Source organism: Oryzias latipes, chromosome 7 (assembly GCF_053564925.1).
Source record: "Oryzias latipes strain Hd-rR chromosome 7, Olatipes_Hd-rR_3.1".
Taxonomy (NCBI): Eukaryota; Metazoa; Chordata; class Actinopteri; order Beloniformes; family Adrianichthyidae; genus Oryzias; species Oryzias latipes.
In genome coordinates, this window is record NC_136243.1 from 5,053,977 (window position 1) to 5,075,515 (window position 21,539).

Sequence of the window (21,539 nt, forward strand, 5' to 3'; positions counted from 1 at the left end):
GGGGGGGGGGGGGGGGGGCTCTGCGCCAACAGCCCACAACTCAGAGGTGAATTTCTGATAAACTTTCTGGTTTTAGTCAAATTCTTAAGGGAAAAGTTGGTGCTTCGCTCATGCTGGTGAATGTCATGACTGTAATGGACCAACATTACATTACAACAACTTTAGAACATCCAGAACCAAGACCAGGTCTTGATCCAGAACAGCAGACCTGGGTTTCAGTGTTCAGCGGGCCCCCGGGGGCCCCCTCGGTCTGCCTTTCATCACATGTCACATGACCTGTGCCCCCAGCAAAGGTGGCATCCACGCGCACTCTCCCTAAAAGTCTGCTGTGTTCATGTGAGCGCGTGCCTCTACACGTGTTGGAATGCCAGTAATTCGCGTCGGATCCTCCAGCCCGCTCCGCCGGAGCAGCACCATCCGAACTCACTCTGTGGACCGGACCACCGCAAAACCCGTTAAGTCACGGAGCCGCTGCAGGACGGTCTTGTACGGCGACCTTATGTCTAATGTATGACAACAGTCACTCAGTCCCTCTCACTTCACACCAAACGCAATCAGAACCGCTTCCGTCGAAGAACGAGTTCGGCAGCGGACGAACAGAACCGAAGCGCGAACCGTCTGAAGGTCCGGGGACCCGCGGGGAACTGACCTGAACGCGGTTTCCACTCCAGTCCCACGGTGCGCCGGGTCTCAGGAGGTCCGGGTAAGTTCCTGCGGTGTCCTGCAGCGCGAGGAGATCCGCACAACAGGTCCGGCGCAGACCCCGCCCCGGTGCACGCGCTCCGGAGCGACTCAAGCAGGTTCGGAGGGTTCTGTGGACCGGGACCGGCTCAAACCCGTCCAGACTCAGGAGTAAGGGGCAGCCGACGTGATCTTTCGGAACTCGCACAACTTCGATCTCGACGCCCCCTCCCCCCGAGACACACACACGCGCCCTTTATTTTGAAATGGTCATTCGGGACTTTTATTTTGTAAGGCACCTTCATTTCCTCATGTGATTGATACAGCAGCAGAATATTGATCTTAAAATCAGATTTCCTAAAGCATGGATGAACGAGGACCTTCATCCACACATTTCCTAAAACAGAACTTGAATTTCTACCTTTGATCAATAAAGTCTGATGACATCACTAGTCACATGACCCGCTGGAAGTCACCTGGAAGCAGGCAGAGATGTGTGCAAACAAATTCAGCAAAACCAGCACGAGGATCCCGCTGGTTGTGTTCAGGTGGTTCCAAATGTCTCTGTGGTGCAGCGTCTGTCCTGAGGCTGTGGGTTACACTCTGGAAGTGGAAGGGGGGTCAAACTCTTCCAAATCCAGATGAGACTGAAAATGTTGGACCGGCGTTCTGTAAAACCGTCACTCCTCAGACCCCTGTCCGCTGTTGTCACGCTCCTCCTCCCCCAGCAGGTGGCGCAGCTCTGACAGCCTCTGCTGCATCCTGGGAATCCCAGACAGCTGAGTCTCCAGCCGCTGCTTCTCATCCTGCAGAGACGGACAGACACAATCTGCGCATGTGAGCGCCAACGCAGAGCCACGCCCCCTCATGATGTCAGATCTCAGGTGGTGGATGCTGGGTTCTGCGTCACGTTCAGTTCACCTGTCAGTCTGACGTGAACAAACACCAAAACAGGTGCACACATCTGCACATATGCAGGCTAATGCACGAACACACAAAAACACACACCTGCACATATGCAGGCTAATGCACTAACACACAAAAACACACACCTGCACATATGCAGGCTAATGCACTAACACACAAAAACACACATCTGCACATATGCAGGCTAATGCATGAACACACAAACACACACCTGCATATATGCAGGCTAATGCACGAACACACAAAAACACACCTGCATGTGGTGTTCACATTTGTGTGACATGTTTGGTGTGAAACTACCCCATCTAGTGGCAAAAAGAGATATATACTCAAACAGGTGTAAAACACCGGGAGACGGTTCTAGAGGGATGTAATGAGGCGTGTTCGGAAATAAAGCCGATACTTGGTTGCAGTCCGTTGTCCGGTTCTTTTTCTTTGAAGCATTACGGACATTACATTGGCGACGAGGAGTGAACTCTAAATACTTTTTTTTTTCTCTCAAGAGAGCAAGAACTGCAGCATTAAAAAAAAAAGCAGAAGAAAGACAAAAAAGGTGCATCGACGATGGCAGGAAACATGGCGACTCTCCTTCCTTTTGACACAGAAACGGATCCAGGCACTGTTGGACCTCGTTGGACCAAGTGGGTGCAAAGGTTTGAAAACTATACTACTGCTATGAACATAACAGGAGATGCCAGGCTGAAAGCATTATTGTTGCATGTGGCAGGAGAAAGAGTCCATGATATTTACGACACAGTCGCAGCAGAAGATGATAAATATGCAGACACAAAACAAAAGTTGACAACTTATTTTTCCCCAAAGAAAAATATTCAATATCAAGTGTTCATGTTCCGAAAAGCCACACAAGAACCAGGAGAAAATCTGGACAGTTATCATACAAGACTGAGAATACTGGCAAAAAATTGTGAATTTACGGACTTAACAGCAGAGATTAAAACACAAATTATACAAAGCTGCACATCATCGAGGTTGCGCAGGAAAGCCCTAAGGGAGCCTGAATTAAGCTTAAATGACCTCCTTGATTATGGAAGAGCACTCGAACTGTCTGAAATGCAAGCTACAGGCATGGAAACAAAAACAGAAGCAGTAGTCAACAAGGTGTCTTCTAAAACATCAGCCACGCATGCTAGTAAAAGCAAGTGGTCAGCAAAACAACAGTCCAACAACCGCTGCAGGAATTGTGGAGGTAATTATCCTCACACAGGAGAGTGTCCCGCCAAGAGCAAACAATGCAGAGCCTGTGGCAAATTAAACCATTTTGCAAGACAGTGCCGCTCTAAGCAGACATATACCACCTCAAAAGCACCACGAGGCAGAAATGGTCAAAACTCCAGGAACATTCACTTCACACAAGCGGCTGCAACAAGTAAAGACCCGGATAATTCTTCCAGCAGTGATGATGCATACGTTTTTGCAGTTGATGCTGAGAAACTTTCAGACTTGCCACAAACTCAGATCAAACTGAATGGATTTACTATATCCGTTCTGATAGATTCAGGAGCCTCAGCAAACTGTCTCAGTCAAACATGTTTTGAGCAACTGAAACCACGCCCACAACTTTGCCCCACTGAAACAAAAATCTATCCTTTCCGTTCCACTGTTTCCTTACCTGTCAGTGGTGTATTTAAGTGCTGTGTGGCAAAGCGAAGCAAAAAGATTATGTGCACGTTCTTTGTGATTAAAGGTGAAGGATGTAATATTCTCAGTTACAAGACATCCACAGCGCTTGGACTAATCAGTGTGGTCACTGCAGTTTCAACTTCAGGACCAGGTGGTTCGGTTGCAGATGCACTTGTGGCTAGTCACCCAGAACTGTTCAAAGGCATCGGGAAACTGAAAAACTTTCAGGTGAAGCTTCACATAAATCCTGACATCAGACCCACAATACAACCACATCGACGTGTACCCTTTCATATTCGAAAGAAAGTGGACGAAGAGCTTTACAAACTTGAGGCAGATGACATCATTGAGGATGTTACTGGACCAACACCATGGGTCTCACCTATTGTCACACCACCAAAGCCCAAGGACCCCAATAAAGTTAGGATCTGTGTCGACATGCGTCAAGCAAACGTGGCTATTGAGAGAGAACGCCACATCACCCCTACCATGGATGACATAGTTCATGAGTTAAATGGAGCTACAGTTTTTTCGAAACTAGATCTGAGAGCTGGATATCATCAGTTGGAGCTACACCCTGACAGTCGATACATCACCACATTCACCACCCACCGAGGACTCAAGCGCTACAAACGACTCAGTTTTGGAATATCATCTGCTGCTGAGGTATTTCAAAACGCCATCTGTCAGACTCTCCAAGGTCTGTCTGGTGTGAAGAATTTCAGTGATGACATCATAGTTTTTGGTGCCTCACAGGCTGAACATGATGACAACCTTAGAGCTCTGTTCCATAGGCTAAAGGAAAGTGGCCTCACTCTTAACAAAGAAAAATGTGAATTTAACAAATCCAAACTGGAGTTCTTTGGTTTCATTTTCTCTGCTGATGGTGTGTCCACAGACCCAAAAAAAGTCGCTGCTGTTCACCAGGCCTCTGACCCCAAGACTCCCAGTGACATCAAAAGTCTCCTTGGCATGGCCAATTACTGTTCCAGGTTCATCAAGGACTTCTCGTCCATCACTGAGCCACTACGCAAACTCACAAGAAAAGATGCAACTTGGGCGTGGGGCCCGGACCAGCAGATTGCACTGCAAAAACTGAAAGACGGTCTTACTAGTGACACGGTTTTGTCCTACTTCTATCCAGGCAGAGAGACAGAATTACTGGTGGATGCTAGCCCGGTTGGCCTGGGTGCCATCCTCTGCCAGCGAGATGAAACAGCAGAAAGACATGTCATAGCCTATGCAAGTAGAGCTCTCAGTGACGTTGAGACCAGATATTCTCAGACAGAGAAAGAAGCACTGGCTATTGTTTGGAGCTGTGAGCATTTTCACCTTTACCTCTATGGTCATCCATTCACACTTGTCACTGATCATAAAGCTTTGGAAGCCATATGGAACAATCCCAAGTCAAAACCACCTGCCAGAATTGAAAGATGGGGCCTGAGGCTTCAGCCCTATAACTTCAGGGTGGAGTACAGAAAGGGAGCTGAAAATCCGGCTGACTACATGTCTCGACACCCCATGCTTTCTCCATCATGTGAGAGCACACGTGCTACTAAGGTGGCTGAGGAGTACGTGAATTTTGCCGCAACTCATTCAACACCTAAAGCTATGACACTCACAGAGATAAAGGCCGAAACACTGAAGGATCCGGTGCTTCAAGAGGTTTCCACGTTCATCAGAGACAACAATTGGCATCAAAGCCACAAGTCCCTGCATGCAGATATGCTGGACCGCTTCAAACGAGTGAGTGAAGAACTGACAACATCGCCCTCATCGGACATCATTCTACGTGGTACCAGATTAGTGATTCCGGCTGCTCTACAAGATAGAGTGATTCAGCTCGCTCATGAGGGACATCAAGGAGTAGTTAAGACCAAAGCACTGCTCAGATCCAAAGTCTGGTTTCCAAATATAGATCAGAAGGCAGAGACTGCCGTACGTGATTGCATTGCATGTCAAGCTGCTACACCAGTTACCAATAATGAACCGTTAAGAATGTCGCCTCTTCCTGAAACTCCGTGGCACCGCGTGAGTGCAGATTTTTGTGGACCATTTCCCACTGGGGAATATTTACTTGTTATTATAGATGAGTATACACGTTACCCAGTCGTTGAAATTGTGAGGTCAACCTCAGCTAACACAGTCATTCCTGTCATGGACAAAGTGTTCTCGTTGTTCGGGATTCCTGCAGTTGTGAAAACTGATAACGGCCCACCATTTAATGGTGATCAGTTCTCCCAGTTTGCAACCTATCTCGGGTTTCATCATCATCGTACAACGCCACTTTGGCCCCAAGCCAATGCTGCAGCTGAAAGATTCATGCGCACGCTAGGAAAAGCCATAAGAGTGGCAAACTCACAAGGAATTCCCTGGAAACAACAGCTAAACATCTTTCTACGAGAATATAGAGCTACACCTCACAGCACAACTCAGAGCTCTCCTGCCGAGCTCTTGTTTCAACGCCAGATGCGCACGAAGATACCTTCACTTCCTTCTTCCACAGGAAATTATTCGGACTGTAGAGTGAGAGCAAGAGATAGTGCGGCTAAAGCTAAGATGAAATCTTATGCAGATGTGCGGCGTCATGCTACACCACATGCTCTTGCTCCTGGTGACGTTGTGCTGCACAAGCAAACCAAGCATTGCAAGCTTACTACACCATATAATACCAGACCATACAAAGTGAAGGACATCAAAGGATCCATGATCACAGCCACCAGAAATGGACACTCTGTGACAAGGAACTCTTCGTTCTTCAAACGGATTACCCCACGGCTTCTGGAGATGCCACTTCATCCTGATGATGATGCCCCAGAGCCCGGTGAGAACCCTTCCATCACCTCATCACCACGCTACCCTAAAAGGAGCAACAGACATCCTCCTACTTACTTACAGGACTATACTTAGCACACAAATACATTTGTGTGGTGTAGTAACATCGAATGAAGACGAACAGAAATCAGAATGTTGTTCATTCCTGACTTAATTCAGTTTCTTTTTATTTTAATCACTGGCTGCATGGTTATATATTTAGGAACATAATTTCTTTCATTTGTCGGTTCAAAATTGTTTGTGGACTAGAATGCACACATGTTTAAGGTCACACATGTTAAAAAAAAAAAAAAAAAAAAGAGCAATGTGGTGTTCACATTTGTGTGACATGTTTGGTGTGAAACTACCCCATCTAGTGGCAAAAAGAGATATATACTCAAACAGGTGTAAAACACCGGGAGACGGTTCTAGAGGGATGTAATGAGGCGTGTTCGGAAATAAAGCCGATACTTGGTTGCAGTCCGTTGTCCGGTTCTTTTTCTTTGAAGCATTACGGACATTACACTGCACATATGCAGGCTAATGCACTAACACACAAAAACACACACCTGCACATATGCAGGCTAATGCATGAACACACAAAAACACACATCTGCACATTTGCAGGCTAATGCACGAACACACAAAAACACACACCTGCACATATGCAGGCTAATGCACTAACACACAAAAACACACTCCTGCACATATGCAGGCTAATGCATGAACACACAAAAACACACACCTGCACATATGCAGGCTAATGCACCAACACACAAAAACACACACCTGCACATATGCAGGCTAATGCACTAACACACAAAAACACACACCTGCACATATGCAGGCTAATGCACTAACACACAAAAACACACACCTGCACATATGCAGGCTAATGCATGAACACACAAAAACACACATCTGCACATTTGCAGGCTAATGCACGAACACACAAAAACACACTCCTGCACATATGCAGGCTAATGCATGAACACACAAAAACACACACCTGCACATATGCAGGCTAATGCACTAACACACAAAAACACACACCTGCACATATGCAGGCTAATGCACTAACACACAAAAACACACATCTGCACATATGCAGGCTAATGCATGAACACACAAAAACACACACCTGCACATATGCAGGCTAATGCACGAACACACAAAAGCACACATCTGCACATATGCAGGCTAATGCACGAACACACAAAAACACACATCTGCACATATGCAGGCTAATGCACGAACACACAAAAACACACACCTGCACATATGCAGGCTAATGCACTAACACACAAAAACACACTCCTGCACATATGCAGGCTAATGCATGAACACACAAAAACACACACCTGCACATATGCAGGCTAATGCACTAACACACAAAAACACACACCTGCACATATGCAGGCTAATGCACTAACACACAAAAACACACATCTGCACATATGCAGGCTAATGCATGAACACACAAAAACACACACCTGCACATATGCAGGCTAATGCACGAACACACAAAAGCACACATCTGCACATATGCAGGCTAATGCACGAACACACAAAAACACACACCTGCACATATGCAGGCTAATGCACTAACACACAAAAACACACTCCTGCACATATGCAGGCTAATGCATGAACACACAAAAACACACACCTGCACATATGCAGGCTAATGCACTAACACACAAAAACACACTCCTGCACATATGCAGGCTAATGCACTAACACACAAAAACACACATCTGCACATATGCAGGCTAATGCATGAACACACAAAAACACACACCTGCACATATGCAGGCTAATGCACGAACACACAAAAGCACACATCTGCACATATGCAGGCTAATGCACGAACACACAAAAACACACATCTGCACATATGCAGGCTAATGCACAAACACACAAAAGCACACATCTGCACATATGCAGGCTAATGCACGAACACACAAAAGCACACATCTGCACATATGCAGGCTAATGCACGAACACACAAAAGCACACATCTGCACATATGCAGGCTAATGCACGAACACACAAAAGCACACATCTGCACATATGCAGGCTAATGCACAAACACACAAAAGCACACATCTGCACATATGCAGGCTAATGCACTAACACACAAAAACACACATCTGCACATATGCAGGCTAATGCACGAACACACAAAAACACACATCTGCACATATGCAGGCTAATGCACCAACACACAAAAGCACACATCTGCACATATGCAGGCTAATGCACTAACACACAAAAACACACATCTGCACATACACCAACGGACAAGCACAAACCACACGTACCTTAAGCACACAGAACCCAAACACAGACCAACACAGACAGACACACAAAAACCACACATGCATAAAACACAATCACAAGGGACGCTCATGCACACACACACACACCCATGTGTGCACAGATGCAAATGCTCTAAACTAAAGTACACACTCATGCACAACCCCCCCCCCCCAATTGGTCAGAGCCAGTGGTTACCATGGTAACCACAGGCCAGGTCTGAATCGCAGACAATCACACTAACAAATAAACTCTCACATCAATCATTGAACACAAACTTTACTCCGCCCACCTCAACAATGTTCCAAAATGGTTAGTGGGAGGAGCAAAATTATATTTGGCGCTGTGTTGGGACCGCCCACCGTGACTGACTTTTTAAAATACATAAATCTGAGTTCTAATGAAAGACAAATCCTTTTTTTTGTTCTAAAAAGCACCTTTTTGAAATTTCCCAAGAAAAAAAAGAAAATTTAAAGAAGAACCCAGCCCAGACCACACTTCAAAGTTCCACTACGATCATCTTTTTTAAAAACGTTCCCAGTGGTCTTTTAATTCTGATGATGCCGTTTTCAGCCAAAATCCAAAAACCTGTGTCGTTTTCTAGGATGTAGTTTCTGCAGAGCAGAAATTCACCTCTAAGTTGTGGTTGGGACTGTTGGTGCAGAGAAGGCCTTCCCATCATCCCTTTGTTTACATTCTCTCCCGCTAGCTTACAGCCCCTCACAACCCCAGGCTGACATCACTGGTGCAACAAAAATGGCAGCAATTTCAGATCTATCCAGTCGTTCAGTTTAGATCCAGATTCCAGCTCAGACGAGGAAAACAAAGACGTTCATGGATCTATTTGTCTGCAGGTGGATGATCAGAATGGAGCAGAGCTGGAAGTAACTTCCATGTCTCTGCTCCCAGCTTTTTCAAAAGGCATTAACTCGTCTGGTCCTGATTCACCAAGATTTGAATAAAGAAAAAATCAGAAAAGTAGTTTTAATCTTATTTTCCTACTATGTGTCCTCTGTCATGAGAAAAATGCTACACGAGCACGCTAAATAAAAACACCAAAAACGCCATTTTCATGGGAGTGGGTGTTTAATCTTTAGTAGGGATGGGCAAACTGGGGGCCGTGTGCCACAGCTTGTATGTGGAGGGAAAGTCAGCGGCACACGGGGGCGTGACAACAACAAACTGTCGTCTGTCTGTATTTTTCAGATTTGATTGCCATAACCAAGGGGTCCAATCACGCAGCGCTGTTACTGTGACCCCGCCCACCTATATAAATACTGCCACTTTTCTGCATCAGCCTTCATGGACGGCTGATTTGAATCAATCGCACTGCATGAAAAACAGAAGTTTGCCGCGGTGAAGAGAAAACGTTGTAACGATGACCGTGTGTCTGAAACGGTTTCCAGTCAGATGACAGGCGGAGCGACATGAGCGGCTGTCTGCATGGAACGTGAGATGTTGCATGTTATGACTGCTCAGCTGTCATTTGGGTCGTTTCTGGCCGCGTAGCGGCTGATCTTTAGGAAGTTATAAGTTCAGTTTGCTGAATAAAAACCAATCAAGGTCAGATTAAACCCAGACTTTCTGTCTATTCTGCCAAAAATGAAATGTGGAGTTTTAAAATCAAACTACAGATGACCACCACTCCATTTACTGAGGATGAAAAATATGAATAATGAAGATGTTTGATTGAGGAAAATGTATTTGACTATGATTAGTATGTTAAGGAAAAAGTGAAAAAATTTAATTTTACATGTATTAAAAGCTCCATCACAGAATGAACTTACATTAAGTTATTTAGGGCCTGTCTCCAAATGTAACAAGAGATAAATAAACCAAAATACGCTGTTTTTTTCATGTGAATGGTTGTGAAGTTCTTACACATTTATACCATGTTTTGTTCTGACAACATCTTATTGTATCAAAAAACTACAAATGTTTCAAACAAACATAGTTACAATACTTTTTTTTCTATTTTTTCAACTTTGGCCTATTTTCCTTGTGCAATGTTGGTATGAAAGTATTTTTTGGAGTCAATGCCAAAATATGTTAAAAAACTTATTTGACCTGCAGTTTGTTACATCAACAACATTTCAGATCTATTGCATTATAGCAGATGACACAGTTGTTAAGGAGAACACTTTGAATTGGGACTTCGTGTCTTAAATGTTGCTGAACCCTCTTTTATAATATCAATATCTATTTCCAACACCTCTAGACTCAGATCTATGACACCTAAAGATGAGTTAGAGATGATCGTCCTCACGTCTGGACCCCGTTCACCTGACTGAACAAGAAGGAACCGAACCGTCTGCAGCTGATCCAGAACTCTAACCCCCCCCCCCCCCCCCCCCCCCCCCCCCCCCCTGTTTTAAAGTCTCTTCACTGTCTTCAATCTTTCTAATACCTTTTAAAATCTTAATCCTGACCTCCAAAGCTCTGTGTGGACGTGCTCCCTCCCATATCTCAGACCTCATCCAGCCCTGTACCCCCTCCCGAAGGCTGGGGCAAAACCTCCTGATGGTCCGCAGTACACGCTTCACAACTGAAGGGAATTGTTCCTATAAAACTGTGGCTCCCAAACTGTGGAAGCTCCTCCCACTTTCCCTTTGTTCACTGAACTCTGTTGACACATTTAAAAAGTAAGCCCCTTTCTATAAAACAAGCTTTCCATTCCCATTAAACGGGCAGTAGTCTGGCTGGCTGCTCCGTTTTATGTGCTTTTAAAACTGCTGCTGTGTTTTTATATTGTTTTTATTGTGAAGCCCTTTGTGACTCATGTCTGTGAAATGGGCTGTAAAAATCAACTTTACTATCATAATTACTGTAGCATAAACGCTAACCTTTTAGCATAGGAGTCAGTGGGAAACCACTAAAATCAGCCTCCAGTGCTGCAACATTTGGTTCTTCCTGATTTTTGTCAAGTTTGGGATAAGAGGGTGGAGACTTGACCTGGATCCGCTCTAGTGGGACAATCAACCATCAGGCTCAGTGTCACATGACACCAGCAAAGAGGGACCCACCTGCAGTGACAGACGGGTGGAGGCGTCCAGCGGCTCAAACTTCCACCCTCCTTCACCATCAAACTGCAACAGGTGGGAGTGGTACTTCCTGTCAGATGAAGAGGAAGGTGAGCAAGAGAAGACGCTGAGCTCTGCTGCCCCCTGTAGGCCACACCAGCTCACAGAACGGGGACTGGGTGTTCAGGCTGACAGCCTCTTATCTGAGATATGTTGCAGTGATCATCAGGAGATCTTCAATCTGAGTGACATAAACAGCACTAAGGTGTTCAGGAGTCACCAACCAAAGGGAGGGTCTGTGGGTGATGGAAAGCAGGGAAATCCCAGCATCCTTTGCGGCCTGAAAGATGTTTCCCTCCACATCGATGCTAACGGCGCTGGTACACTCATCCAGGAGGGCGTACCGCGGGCTGGGGGAGAGACAATCCAACACAAAGAAAGAGAGAAATCAATAGCAGAGGTAGATGAGCACCAAGGGCTCCAGAGCTTCTGTGGGTCTTAAAACTGCACTGGAGTTGAGCTAAAGTTAGACTGGAGGCCAGATGCAGGTGCACCAGTGACGTGCGGTCAGGTGAGGCAAGTGAGGCAGTGCCTCACCTGTCATAACCGTGATAAAATAGAAAAAGGTAAATTAAGTAAATATTATCTGTGTTAAATAAACATTTTCAGTCAAGTCAACATGTTTCCCACAGTGTCTGAGGTTAAAATCGCCGAATTTGAGTGTTGCGCATCACAGACGGAGGTGAGGCTCTGGAGCGCTGTGCCTCATGTCTGACGGCAGGACTCAATGTTAACAGAGACGTGCGGTCAAAACGCTGCTGTCCGCCCACAGGAAAAGCTTCAGGTGAGGCATGCCTCACCTGCAGGGGGCAGACATGAGCTGACAGCTGCTTTGTCTCCATTGAGAGAAGAAACTCAAATAAACTAAAGGAAAATAAGGAAGACTTTACAACAGATCATAGAGCTTTTTCTGATCCGTTCTCTGTTTCAAAATGAGATTGCCACAAAACCGTATGTTATCTCATACTGGAACAGCTTTGGATGTAGAATTCAGTGGGAAAACGTTTGGACCCTGCCACAAAAGTATTTCATCACCAATAAAATCAGAGAAATTTCTTTCAAAATTCTTCACAAATTTTATCCAGTGAAACATTTCTTTACCAAGTTTAAAAAAGATCTGGACATAAACTGTTCATTTTGTCATTCCTCACCAGAAACTGTGCCTCATCTTATTTAGTATTCCTCCTTCACTCAACTAATTTGGAAAGATGTGATACATTTTATAAGAACTCATCTATGTGAAGATTATAGATTATTTTATGAGCATATTATTTTTGGATATTTTACACAAGGGAGACTTAATGCAGAGAAAATATATGTAGTTAATTTACTTATAATTACGGCTAAATATTTTATTCGCAAGTGTAAATATGCCAACAAAAAAACAGTGTTTTATGTTTTTCAAAAAAAAAAGGTATTGTATGTGAACAGAATTAAATCCTCCACTAACAAAAAAGCTGTCAGAACAGTTGAAACATGGTCTCTCCTGAAACTTTAACAGATTCCTTTGCCTTATTATTTTTGTTTTATTTTTGCATAACCTGTTTTACATTGTTATTATTATGGTTTTTTGTTCATTCTCCTGGCGAACGTGAAGATTGTATTTTGCACACAGTGTGGAGTTTTGTGTTTGGTATTTTGTATGTGCAATATATTGTTAATAAAGTTTATTTAAAAAAAATAGAGCTTTTTCTGGAGAAGGATCGACACATGGACTCAAAAAGTAAGGCCAAACACGTTTTTCAATGTTGTTTTTTTTTAAAATAACATTGGAGTAAGTGGGGAAAAATGTAGGTAAAATAAGTTATTTTTATTTTTATCATAATTTTACAGACAACATTTAGTAACACTGATTAAGCACAAGAATTTGAAGTTGGAAAAATACTAGAACTTGTTACTAAGGGTCAAATGTGTGCTGAACACATCTGTATACTTTAATTTGTTTACAGTATATAATGAATAATTTATACAAAAATAAGAGAGTTCTATCCATGTCTATAAAAGAAGTATTCTCTGTAGAGAATTCTTGTGTGTATTTTATGAGCTGTTAGCTGCTGTTGGATGAAAGGTGAAATATTTAGTTCTTTCATTGTAAATCTGATTTCATTGTAAATCGGATTCAGTGCCTCACCAGTCATTAACCTCACCGCACGTCACTGAGGTGCATGGTTACAGAGCCGGTCACTTTGCTTTGTCACTTTACCAAATGTTTGCGTTCTAGTGACTGATCTGCTCAAGAATGGCTCCTACCGGTGGTAGAACATGCGGGCCATGCCCATCCTCTGCTTCTCTCCTCCAGACAAAATGTCCTTCCAGTCGCTGATCGATTCCCATCCTGACACACAAGACACACTGCTGACTGGACGTGTGTTCATGTCAATGCACTGGACGTTGTCCACCTCACACTGACCTCCCTCTCGGTCCAGGATGTAGAGCAAGTGGACTGTCTTCAAGATCTGCTCCAGGGCTGAGTCAGTCACCCCCTTCTGAAGCATGTCCTCCACCGAGTCTGGATAGATCACCTGATCTCTGAGGGTCCCCTCTGACATGTAGGGCCTGCACAGAAACTCCATCAACAGCTGGGAAGGGAAAGGTAAGGGTGTCCAGGGCTGCAGCCACAGCAGACCCACCTCTGTGGGATGTAGAACATGTGCTGTGGTTCTGGTCGGTAAAGGACTCCTCCATAAACAGGCCACAGTCCACTAAGGATTCTGAACAGGGAGCTCTTCCCACAACCGTTTGGACCTGTGATGAGGACGTCCATGCCCTCCTCCACCTGAGGCACACAAACATGTGACTACATCTGTGCCGAGTCCAGGTCACGACCAGGTCAGGTGACTCTCTATGGACTAATGACTCTCTATGGACTAATGGACAAAAGTGTTCAAAAACTTGACGCTCCCGCAGAGGAGCGACTGTTACATGGAAGCACTGAGTGCATATCTCATTTACAACACATAGAAGACACAGTGACGTAGAGAGACCAGGTTTATCTTTTTGAGAAGCTCTACAGAAGCATTTTGTGACTGCAAAAATACCTCACCTGTCTGCACCAAGTGAGGCGCATGTGTTTAGATTACCTGGATGTTCAGGCTGGACACCACCACATCCCCGGACGGTGTGATGATTGGCAGGTTTTGACAGCGAATCCCCTTCTCCACGCTGATTACCTGACCTGCACACCACACAGTGTTCATCTCCAACGTCTCCACCCACATTAACAGCTGAGCCCACTCTGAACCTACCTTTGATCTCCAGCGGACCGCAGACTCTCTGCCTGGGTTGGACCTCATCTCCTCCTGTTCCTGAGGACTCCTCTTCTCTGTATGCAGACCGCCGGTAAATTCCTCGACTAACATCCTCAAACACATCCAGCATCTCGGAGACCCGGGAGGTGTACCCTGCCAGCTCGGTCACCTGTGCCGAGGCCAGACATGTGCGCTCAGTCCTGAAGGCGCCTGTCGCTCAACAACAGCAGATGAAGACACAAACCTCCTTGTAGGAGCTCATGATCCTCTCCACTGCATCGGCAGCAGCGTTCAGGAGGTTCCTGGCTGTGGTGAAAGCCTGCGTCCGCTCACTCACCAGCTCCTCCTCCTTCATCACCATCGCTGCCTTCTTCACCTCCTCCGAGTCTGCACACATCAGGTTACAGGTGACATGCCGCACTCCCAAATCCTGATCTGCCCAGCCTCACACAGCAAAGCTCTACCAGATTCTGAGTATCCCGTGGCGGTGATTATGGGCACAGCTACCATCACAAGGCCGGAGGCACTCCACACATACTTCATGAGGAACTGCTCCAGCATGATGTACCAGAGGCGCTTCAGAAGGATCTGATGGATTTGGGTGGACAGGGACCGGTAGCTCTGCTGCAGCTGGGCCATCTCCACCTGCAAACCCATCAAACCACATAGTGATGCTGGGGAACCTTTCTGCCTGATAAAACTCCAGCTAAACATTGCTTTGTCCAGAAGGAGGCGCTCACTTTGTGTCCACCATAGAAAGCAATCTCCTCTGAGTTGGCAATGATGCGAGAGTGCATGTAGCGCAGGTCGCCCTTCCTTTTAGCCTCCTCAGCCACCAGCTTCCCGAAGTGTGGCGAGCAGGAGCGCAGCACCTTAGCTGTGAGTACCACCACCAGGCCAGCGATGGCAGCAGGCCATGAGGTGTTCGCCCCTGCAGAGTGAAGAAGTGAGGATGAACGGCGGCATTCCAGCTAACACATGTAACTCATCACACGCACCACATACCTTTGGCGTGAGCAGTGCTGAGAAGCGTGTAGCAGGTGACCACCACATCCAGGATGGGCTTGGTCAAGTTGGAGTACAGGTGAGCGATGGAGGAAGAAAACATGACGATGTCTTCTGTCAGAGACTGATCAGGGTTGGACAGACGGCCATCCATGTTGCTGACCCTGTAGTATGTCTGCAGACACAAAAAGAGGCGGCGTCAGGGTAATGTCCCACCCACTAACAGACCCCCAACACGGAGGTTCTACATACAAGTCTGAAGGTGGAAAAAGAAGGTTCCACAATGGATTTGAAATGAAACGAACAAGATGTGCTTTAACTGCAGACTGTCAGCTTTTGAGGGTATTTATGTCCAGATCAGGTGAGCGGTGTACATTAGAGCTGTGACGGTGTGGGATTTTTGATCACTGCTGTGATGAACCAGCAGGGGGCGCGGTTAGGGGATTGAGGTACCCTAAAAGGACAATGGAGTCCCCCGTTGGGGCACTTTTCAGCAGTACCCCTTCGAGAGACATCGAGAAGGCCGGGTTCGCCAAAACCACAGTCAGAGTCCCGTTCCCCACCCGCAGGTGAAGGGATATGACCCTCTTGTCCACCGGGTGAACTTCAACACTTGGAGGCTGAGATGGGGCCTCTCACCAGATTGTTAGAGCGTCCAACCCCTCTTAAGGGACTGAGTTTCAGAGCCCAGGCTGTGCATGGAGGTGAGCCCAATTATATCTAGCTCAGGGGTCGGAAACTTGCGGGTCCAGAGCCGCATGCGGCTCTTTCATCTCTGTGCTGCGGCTCTCTGTGGTTTTGTAAAATAACTATTATGTTCTAAGATAGTCGTGGTGCCTTTAACACCGTTGGGATGTGCGAGAGAGCAGCGTGAACGCGCGGAGGGGGGCGTGTCTGCGGCCGTGAACGGAGACCAGAGTCTGTTATGGGATGGAAAGTTCTTCTAAAAAGACAGCACATGATGAATTATAAGTGAAAAAAAGCCTCATCGTGAAGAACCTCTCCGGGTCGTTTGTCCACCAGCTGTTGTATTTTTGTGAGCAGGTCTGAACCAGGAGAAATATGATTTAACGAAAAATCCTCTCTAAAACAAAATGTGTCAGATTAGAGCATGTCAGAAAGAAAAGAGTCTGACATGTCAGACACCAACGGATGAGAAATGTCAGCATAAATCTGAAAACCTTTTGTTTTAGGTTGTTTATAGCACGCTAGCAGGTGAAGGTGACCTTCTGTCGGACAGACGGCTGAATGTGCTTGTCTCTGACCAGACTTGACATGAGACGTGTCAATCAGTGTGGGTGACCTTTGTCAACAGCAGCAAGTTACCTGGTTTGCAAAGTACACCTGGTAGGCGTGGTTGACCAGCCGGCTCCTAAACCTGAGGGAAAGCTGACCCTCCAGGAACCTGATTGCACTGTTGATGAAGGTAGCTGGAACAGCGACCAGCAGCCATTTGGAGAGCTGCAGCACAAAAGCTTGAGGGTCTTTCTGAACGATGCACTTGACGATGACACCTGAGAGATCAATGCCGACTTTAGTGATCACAGATCAATAACACGTATTACTTTTTCAGCTGAGGGTTCAAATCTGCCAGTCTGGTCGGCCATCCTCTCTGCAAGGCAAGCGTGTGACCTTAGCAGAGAAGGATGTTGAACTGTGTCAGAGGGCGGAGCTATGACTGACAGGAAGATCCTTTATGGTCAACGCCACCGTCTGCTCTGTTCAATCTGAGGTCACACTGGAACCGCACAAGGGAGTGTGCGCTTCCAGCACAGATGACTCAGCATTAGTGAAGAAAAACTCTTTTCTACTCAAACGCTTGACCTGAAGCCGGCTGGATGAAGTTTAGCGACGACTGCAGGTGACGACAGATACAAACCGTCCAAAGACGCCACGTATATGGACAGGAAGGTCCTGGACATCAGCGTGAGACTGTGGAGGGCGAGCAGGCCGCATTCTGGACTCAGCAACCGGGGAAACAAGAGCTTCAGGAGGCGGGACAGTCGAAGCAGGAAGTCTCTATTCACAGACACAGACCTGAGGGCAGAAACCGTGCAAGAGTGAGGCGTCTCCAACACACACTTTAAACCCACACACACACAAACGCATGCACACACATCCGCATACATCCCAGCACGCCTTTCTAACAACTTGTAACTCCACACACACACACACACAAACGCATGTACACACTTGCTGTCTCTTTTCCTCTTCTTCTCTTCTGCACTGTCAGCCACGCCCACAGCAGATTTAGCTCCACCCTCCTTGTTCCCAGCTGGAGCTCTCTGAAATAGAAAACAAGGCCGCCTGATGTGTGTGTCCCAGACCTCTGGACATTTGGCCTGCAACTAACCCGTGTTCTGTTGGCTCAGGAATGCACAGATGCTAGTCTGAATAGGAATTTATATATAAACTGTGTTCTTTGCACAAGACACCAAAGTCAAATTCCTTGTAAATGCACTGTACTTGCCTAATAAAGCTGATTCTGACTCTTATTATAATGTTCATTTCTCACAAAAAAACAATCCCAAAGTGGTATTTTGCTCCGTTTACGTATTTCTGAGTAGTCCTTTAAAACCCTGTTCTCTGAGGCCCGGCCCCTCCCAATCCACAAAAACAAGTGGGTTCTCACATTGTGACATCACAAAGTGAGGAACGGCTGTTGCTTGTCTTTGTGGGCAAAATATAGAAACGCTGCTGAGGCCGGCTCTAAGTTGACGTCATCAAACGGGCGACACCCTCAAGGAGAGAAAGGTGGGTTACCTCCGTGTAGGAAAAAAACAGTTATTTTGTTTAAGAAATTGTTCTTAAGTGTGCCAAAGGTAAAAAATGATCATATATATGAATATAGTTTTATCTGAAAGGCTTACGAACAGCATGATCTAGGCTCTTTAAGTCCATGTGAATCAGGAGTGAGGTTGTAGGAAGCTTGAAAAGCGGGCTACACAAAATCTTTCAATCAAACGTTGCAAATGATCAAATCTTTTTATTCGTGGCTGTGATTGGTCCAAGTTGGTCGAGTCAACAGTGGGCTTGTTAAACCTTGTGCTATCCTAGGCACTTTAACGTTGGGAGTTGGGTCATCTAGACCCACTAGACAGTGCTCTGAACCTTTCTTCTTCAATGATTTGTGATCTTCACTGGTGTCCATGGATTACATGAAATCTTTCCACCTTTATCCACCTTTGTCATGGTAGGGAGAACACGTCAATGGAAGGGTGGGGTCATCTAAGATAGCACAAGGGTTAAAAGTCCACACCCCTACCACCAATATGATGACAGATGTAGATGTACAGATTGTCCTGCCGGCTCAGGACAATCTGTCAGTCAATCAGTTAGAATATTGAACGTGAGACCACATACTTTCATTAAGGCATCTAATTGGTCAGTTTATAAACTTGAATAACTTTTAATACAGAAACAAAAATGAAAAGAGCATTAAAAAGAACATGTTTAAAAAAAGGCATCAGCACAAGAATGTTTATCCTGAACAATAGAATGACTGAGTACCAGCTGTTTATTTCTCTATAGAAGGATTTTGGCTTCTTGGAACCACTTCCTGTTTGGAACATGAGGGGGAGGAGTCACTCAACCGGCTCTCATTTACAGTCAATGGGTGTAATACAGGCATTACTGAACGTGTCAAGCGTAGAATTAATGTATTAGTAATGCATTTCACTACAAGTAATATGTTAATATACTCGATTACACTGTTTATAAAGCATGTGTCTCTGCCACCATCCATGTGAAAACAGGAAGGAGATGAGTCTCTGTAAACAAATCCAACTGCATAATAAGAAGCTTGATAGACGTTAAACGTCAAGGCAAACTGTCATTTAGTTGAAGCAAGCGCTTTAGCCAATCTGAATCATAAAACCTTTGCATTGCACAAATGGTAGAAGTGAATAGTACAATAGTAATGCATGTTGTACTTATGTGTGATGATGGTTAAAGTAAGGTCAGACCGGTTATTTTGAGCAAAACACTTTATGAACATTTCAAGAACTCAAAGCTAATCAGTTTATTTATGGAGCTCCAGCTCACAGCAAAGGTCAAGTCAAAGCCTTTACACAAGGAAGACGACCCTTTATTAGTTTGGACTCTAATTCAGTCCAGATATGTAACCAGATTAGCTTAAATTAATTAAGAGTGCATGTGGACCAAAAAAACTCCCTCCAAGCAGTACATTTTGAACCTTTATTCCTTTTCTTTTGATAAAGTTCTAGCGAGTTTGAGACAGACCGGTTCAACGGCGCTGTGTCCTCTGTCTGTGCAGGTGCGCCTCACCTGCAACCGTCTCCACAGGTACGGAGAAAGTCTGCGGACAGCATAGGCGGCGAGCAGCAGGGCCGACAGCTTCCTGAGCCTGGAGCTCCGCCTCAGCTGAGCTGGCATCTTCTCATAGGCCACCTGCATGCTGAAAGCCATCAGCAGGACCAGTCAGAGGGCCGGCCACAAGGAGAGGTCAAAGGTCGTTGTCAAGGACACATGTTGACATCCGTCTGCCTCCACCTGCACAGGTGAGAACATGACAGGTCAGAGGCTACATCACACTTGCAGACCAGTGGACCTTTATGTCATCTGTGAGGCAGGTTCTGAACACAACTGTTCAGAGAGGTGAACCGGTCCAGAACCACAGACAGAGTCTCCACAGAGCTGATGCTGATCGGGTCCAGAATGGGACAGTCGATCGGGACTCACAGCAATAACAAATGCGTCACAGTGAGACAGAATGTCCCTGACTGCAGAACCCAGAGGACATGAAGAGAACCTCCATCAGAAAGGAGTCCAAACGGACTCCAGGTTTCTCTCAGCAGGACTCTGAGCGCGTGCGCGTACGTGAACACAAGAAACCGAGACAGGCTTGAAGGTTAGTCCGTTATGGACTCAGCAGCTGACCCACAATTCCAGAACCGAGCTCGTTGGGTCGGACTGACCTTCGGCAGAACTTTTTTGTCCGCTGACTTTTAAACGAGTGGCAGGGGGAAAACTTTACCGCGCGTGCGCGTAACCTGTCCGTCGCACTTCCCGTTAGCTGTCTTTCTCTCCCCCTGTCTCCAAACCCCCACCACCACCACCACCCCCCACCCGAGCCCAGACACGCACCGTCCAGCTGGACCCTCCCGGACCGGACCTGTTGTCAGCGGCGGTAATAACACAGCTAGCGGATAACAGGAACTTTCAGGAACTGACAGTTCCGGTTTTAACCCCGCCTTCAACAACTGGACCCTCCGGACCGAACCGTAGTCCCGAACCTTACAGCGCTCTCAAGCGTCTCGGAGCCGGCTGTACGGCTTCTCCTCTAGCCCGCTCCTACCCGGACCTGTAGGTTCTGACCCGGTCAAGGACAAAACCTTAGGACCGGCGCGCAGGCGTAAGACCTGGTTCTGGTCCTCCTGGAACTTTCACTAGATAAATGTAGGTTCGGGGGTCAGGTTCGTTATGGAAAGGTCAGGTGGGCACGCACACAGAGACACACTCGCGCGCAAACACACACCCTCCCCTCGAAAGGATCTCGACACACACAGCCGCGTGACAGCCGCGTCTTTGTCGGCGCGAATAATGACGTAATAACACAGTGACCGGCGGGAATATTGATCTTTTCGTGGTAAAACACGGAAATCCCGCCGCGTGAAAACGTACCAGCCTAGAGTCCGTGCGCTGCGCAGCCTTCTGCCCCCTGATGACCGCGTTGCCCCCTGCAGGCGGGGCCACTCCCGCCAGAAACAGGTACAAGTCCAAAGATAAACGGAAATGCTCCACGTGCTGATAAAAATATGTAGCATCATGGAGACCATAAAACTAGTCAACTTCGAGTATTCAG

At 46.2% G+C, this 21,539-nt stretch overlaps 2 protein-coding genes across 6 annotated transcripts in view; both read right to left on the minus strand.

Moving 5' to 3' along the window:
* The window catches only part of plxnb3 (plexin B3), a 65,405-nt gene extending 64,466 nt beyond the window's left edge, over positions 1-939 (minus strand). Inside the window, exon 1 of one of the 2 annotated variants that reach the window (XM_023957034.2) lies at positions 650-939. The gene's annotated coding sequence lies outside the window, so the exon portion shown is untranslated. The remainder of the gene's footprint in view (positions 1-649) is intronic. The other variant, XM_023957036.2, reaches the window with a different exon arrangement.
* On the minus strand, positions 937-21,438 carry abcd1 (ATP-binding cassette, sub-family D (ALD), member 1). 4 transcript variants are annotated; one of them, XR_013657315.1, is made up of 18 exons: positions 20,822-21,248; positions 20,003-20,227; positions 17,909-18,000; positions 17,595-17,752; positions 17,042-17,229; positions 15,716-15,890; positions 15,451-15,641; positions 15,175-15,355; positions 14,955-15,097; positions 14,708-14,879; positions 14,543-14,637; positions 14,093-14,238; positions 13,873-14,018; positions 13,713-13,797; positions 11,687-11,812; positions 11,406-11,493; positions 6,021-6,109; positions 937-1,487 (listed from the first exon to the last, which is right to left on the minus strand). XR_013657315.1 is itself a non-coding variant. In XM_078950082.1 (17 exons), exons 2-17 carry the CDS (start codon positions 20,141-20,143, stop codon positions 1,362-1,364), a joined length of 2,253 nt encoding a protein of 750 aa, XP_078806208.1. In that variant the 5' UTR covers positions 20,144-20,227; positions 21,359-21,438; the 3' UTR covers positions 937-1,361. The 4 variants fall into 4 exon arrangements, 2 of the variants coding, with proteins under 2 accessions (XP_078806208.1, XP_023812801.1); XR_013657316.1 differs by having other exon boundaries at positions 5,927-6,109; XM_078950082.1 differs by lacking the exons at positions 6,021-6,109; positions 20,822-21,248 and adding an exon at positions 21,359-21,438.
* Between the last annotated feature and the right edge of the window lie 101 nt (positions 21,439-21,539).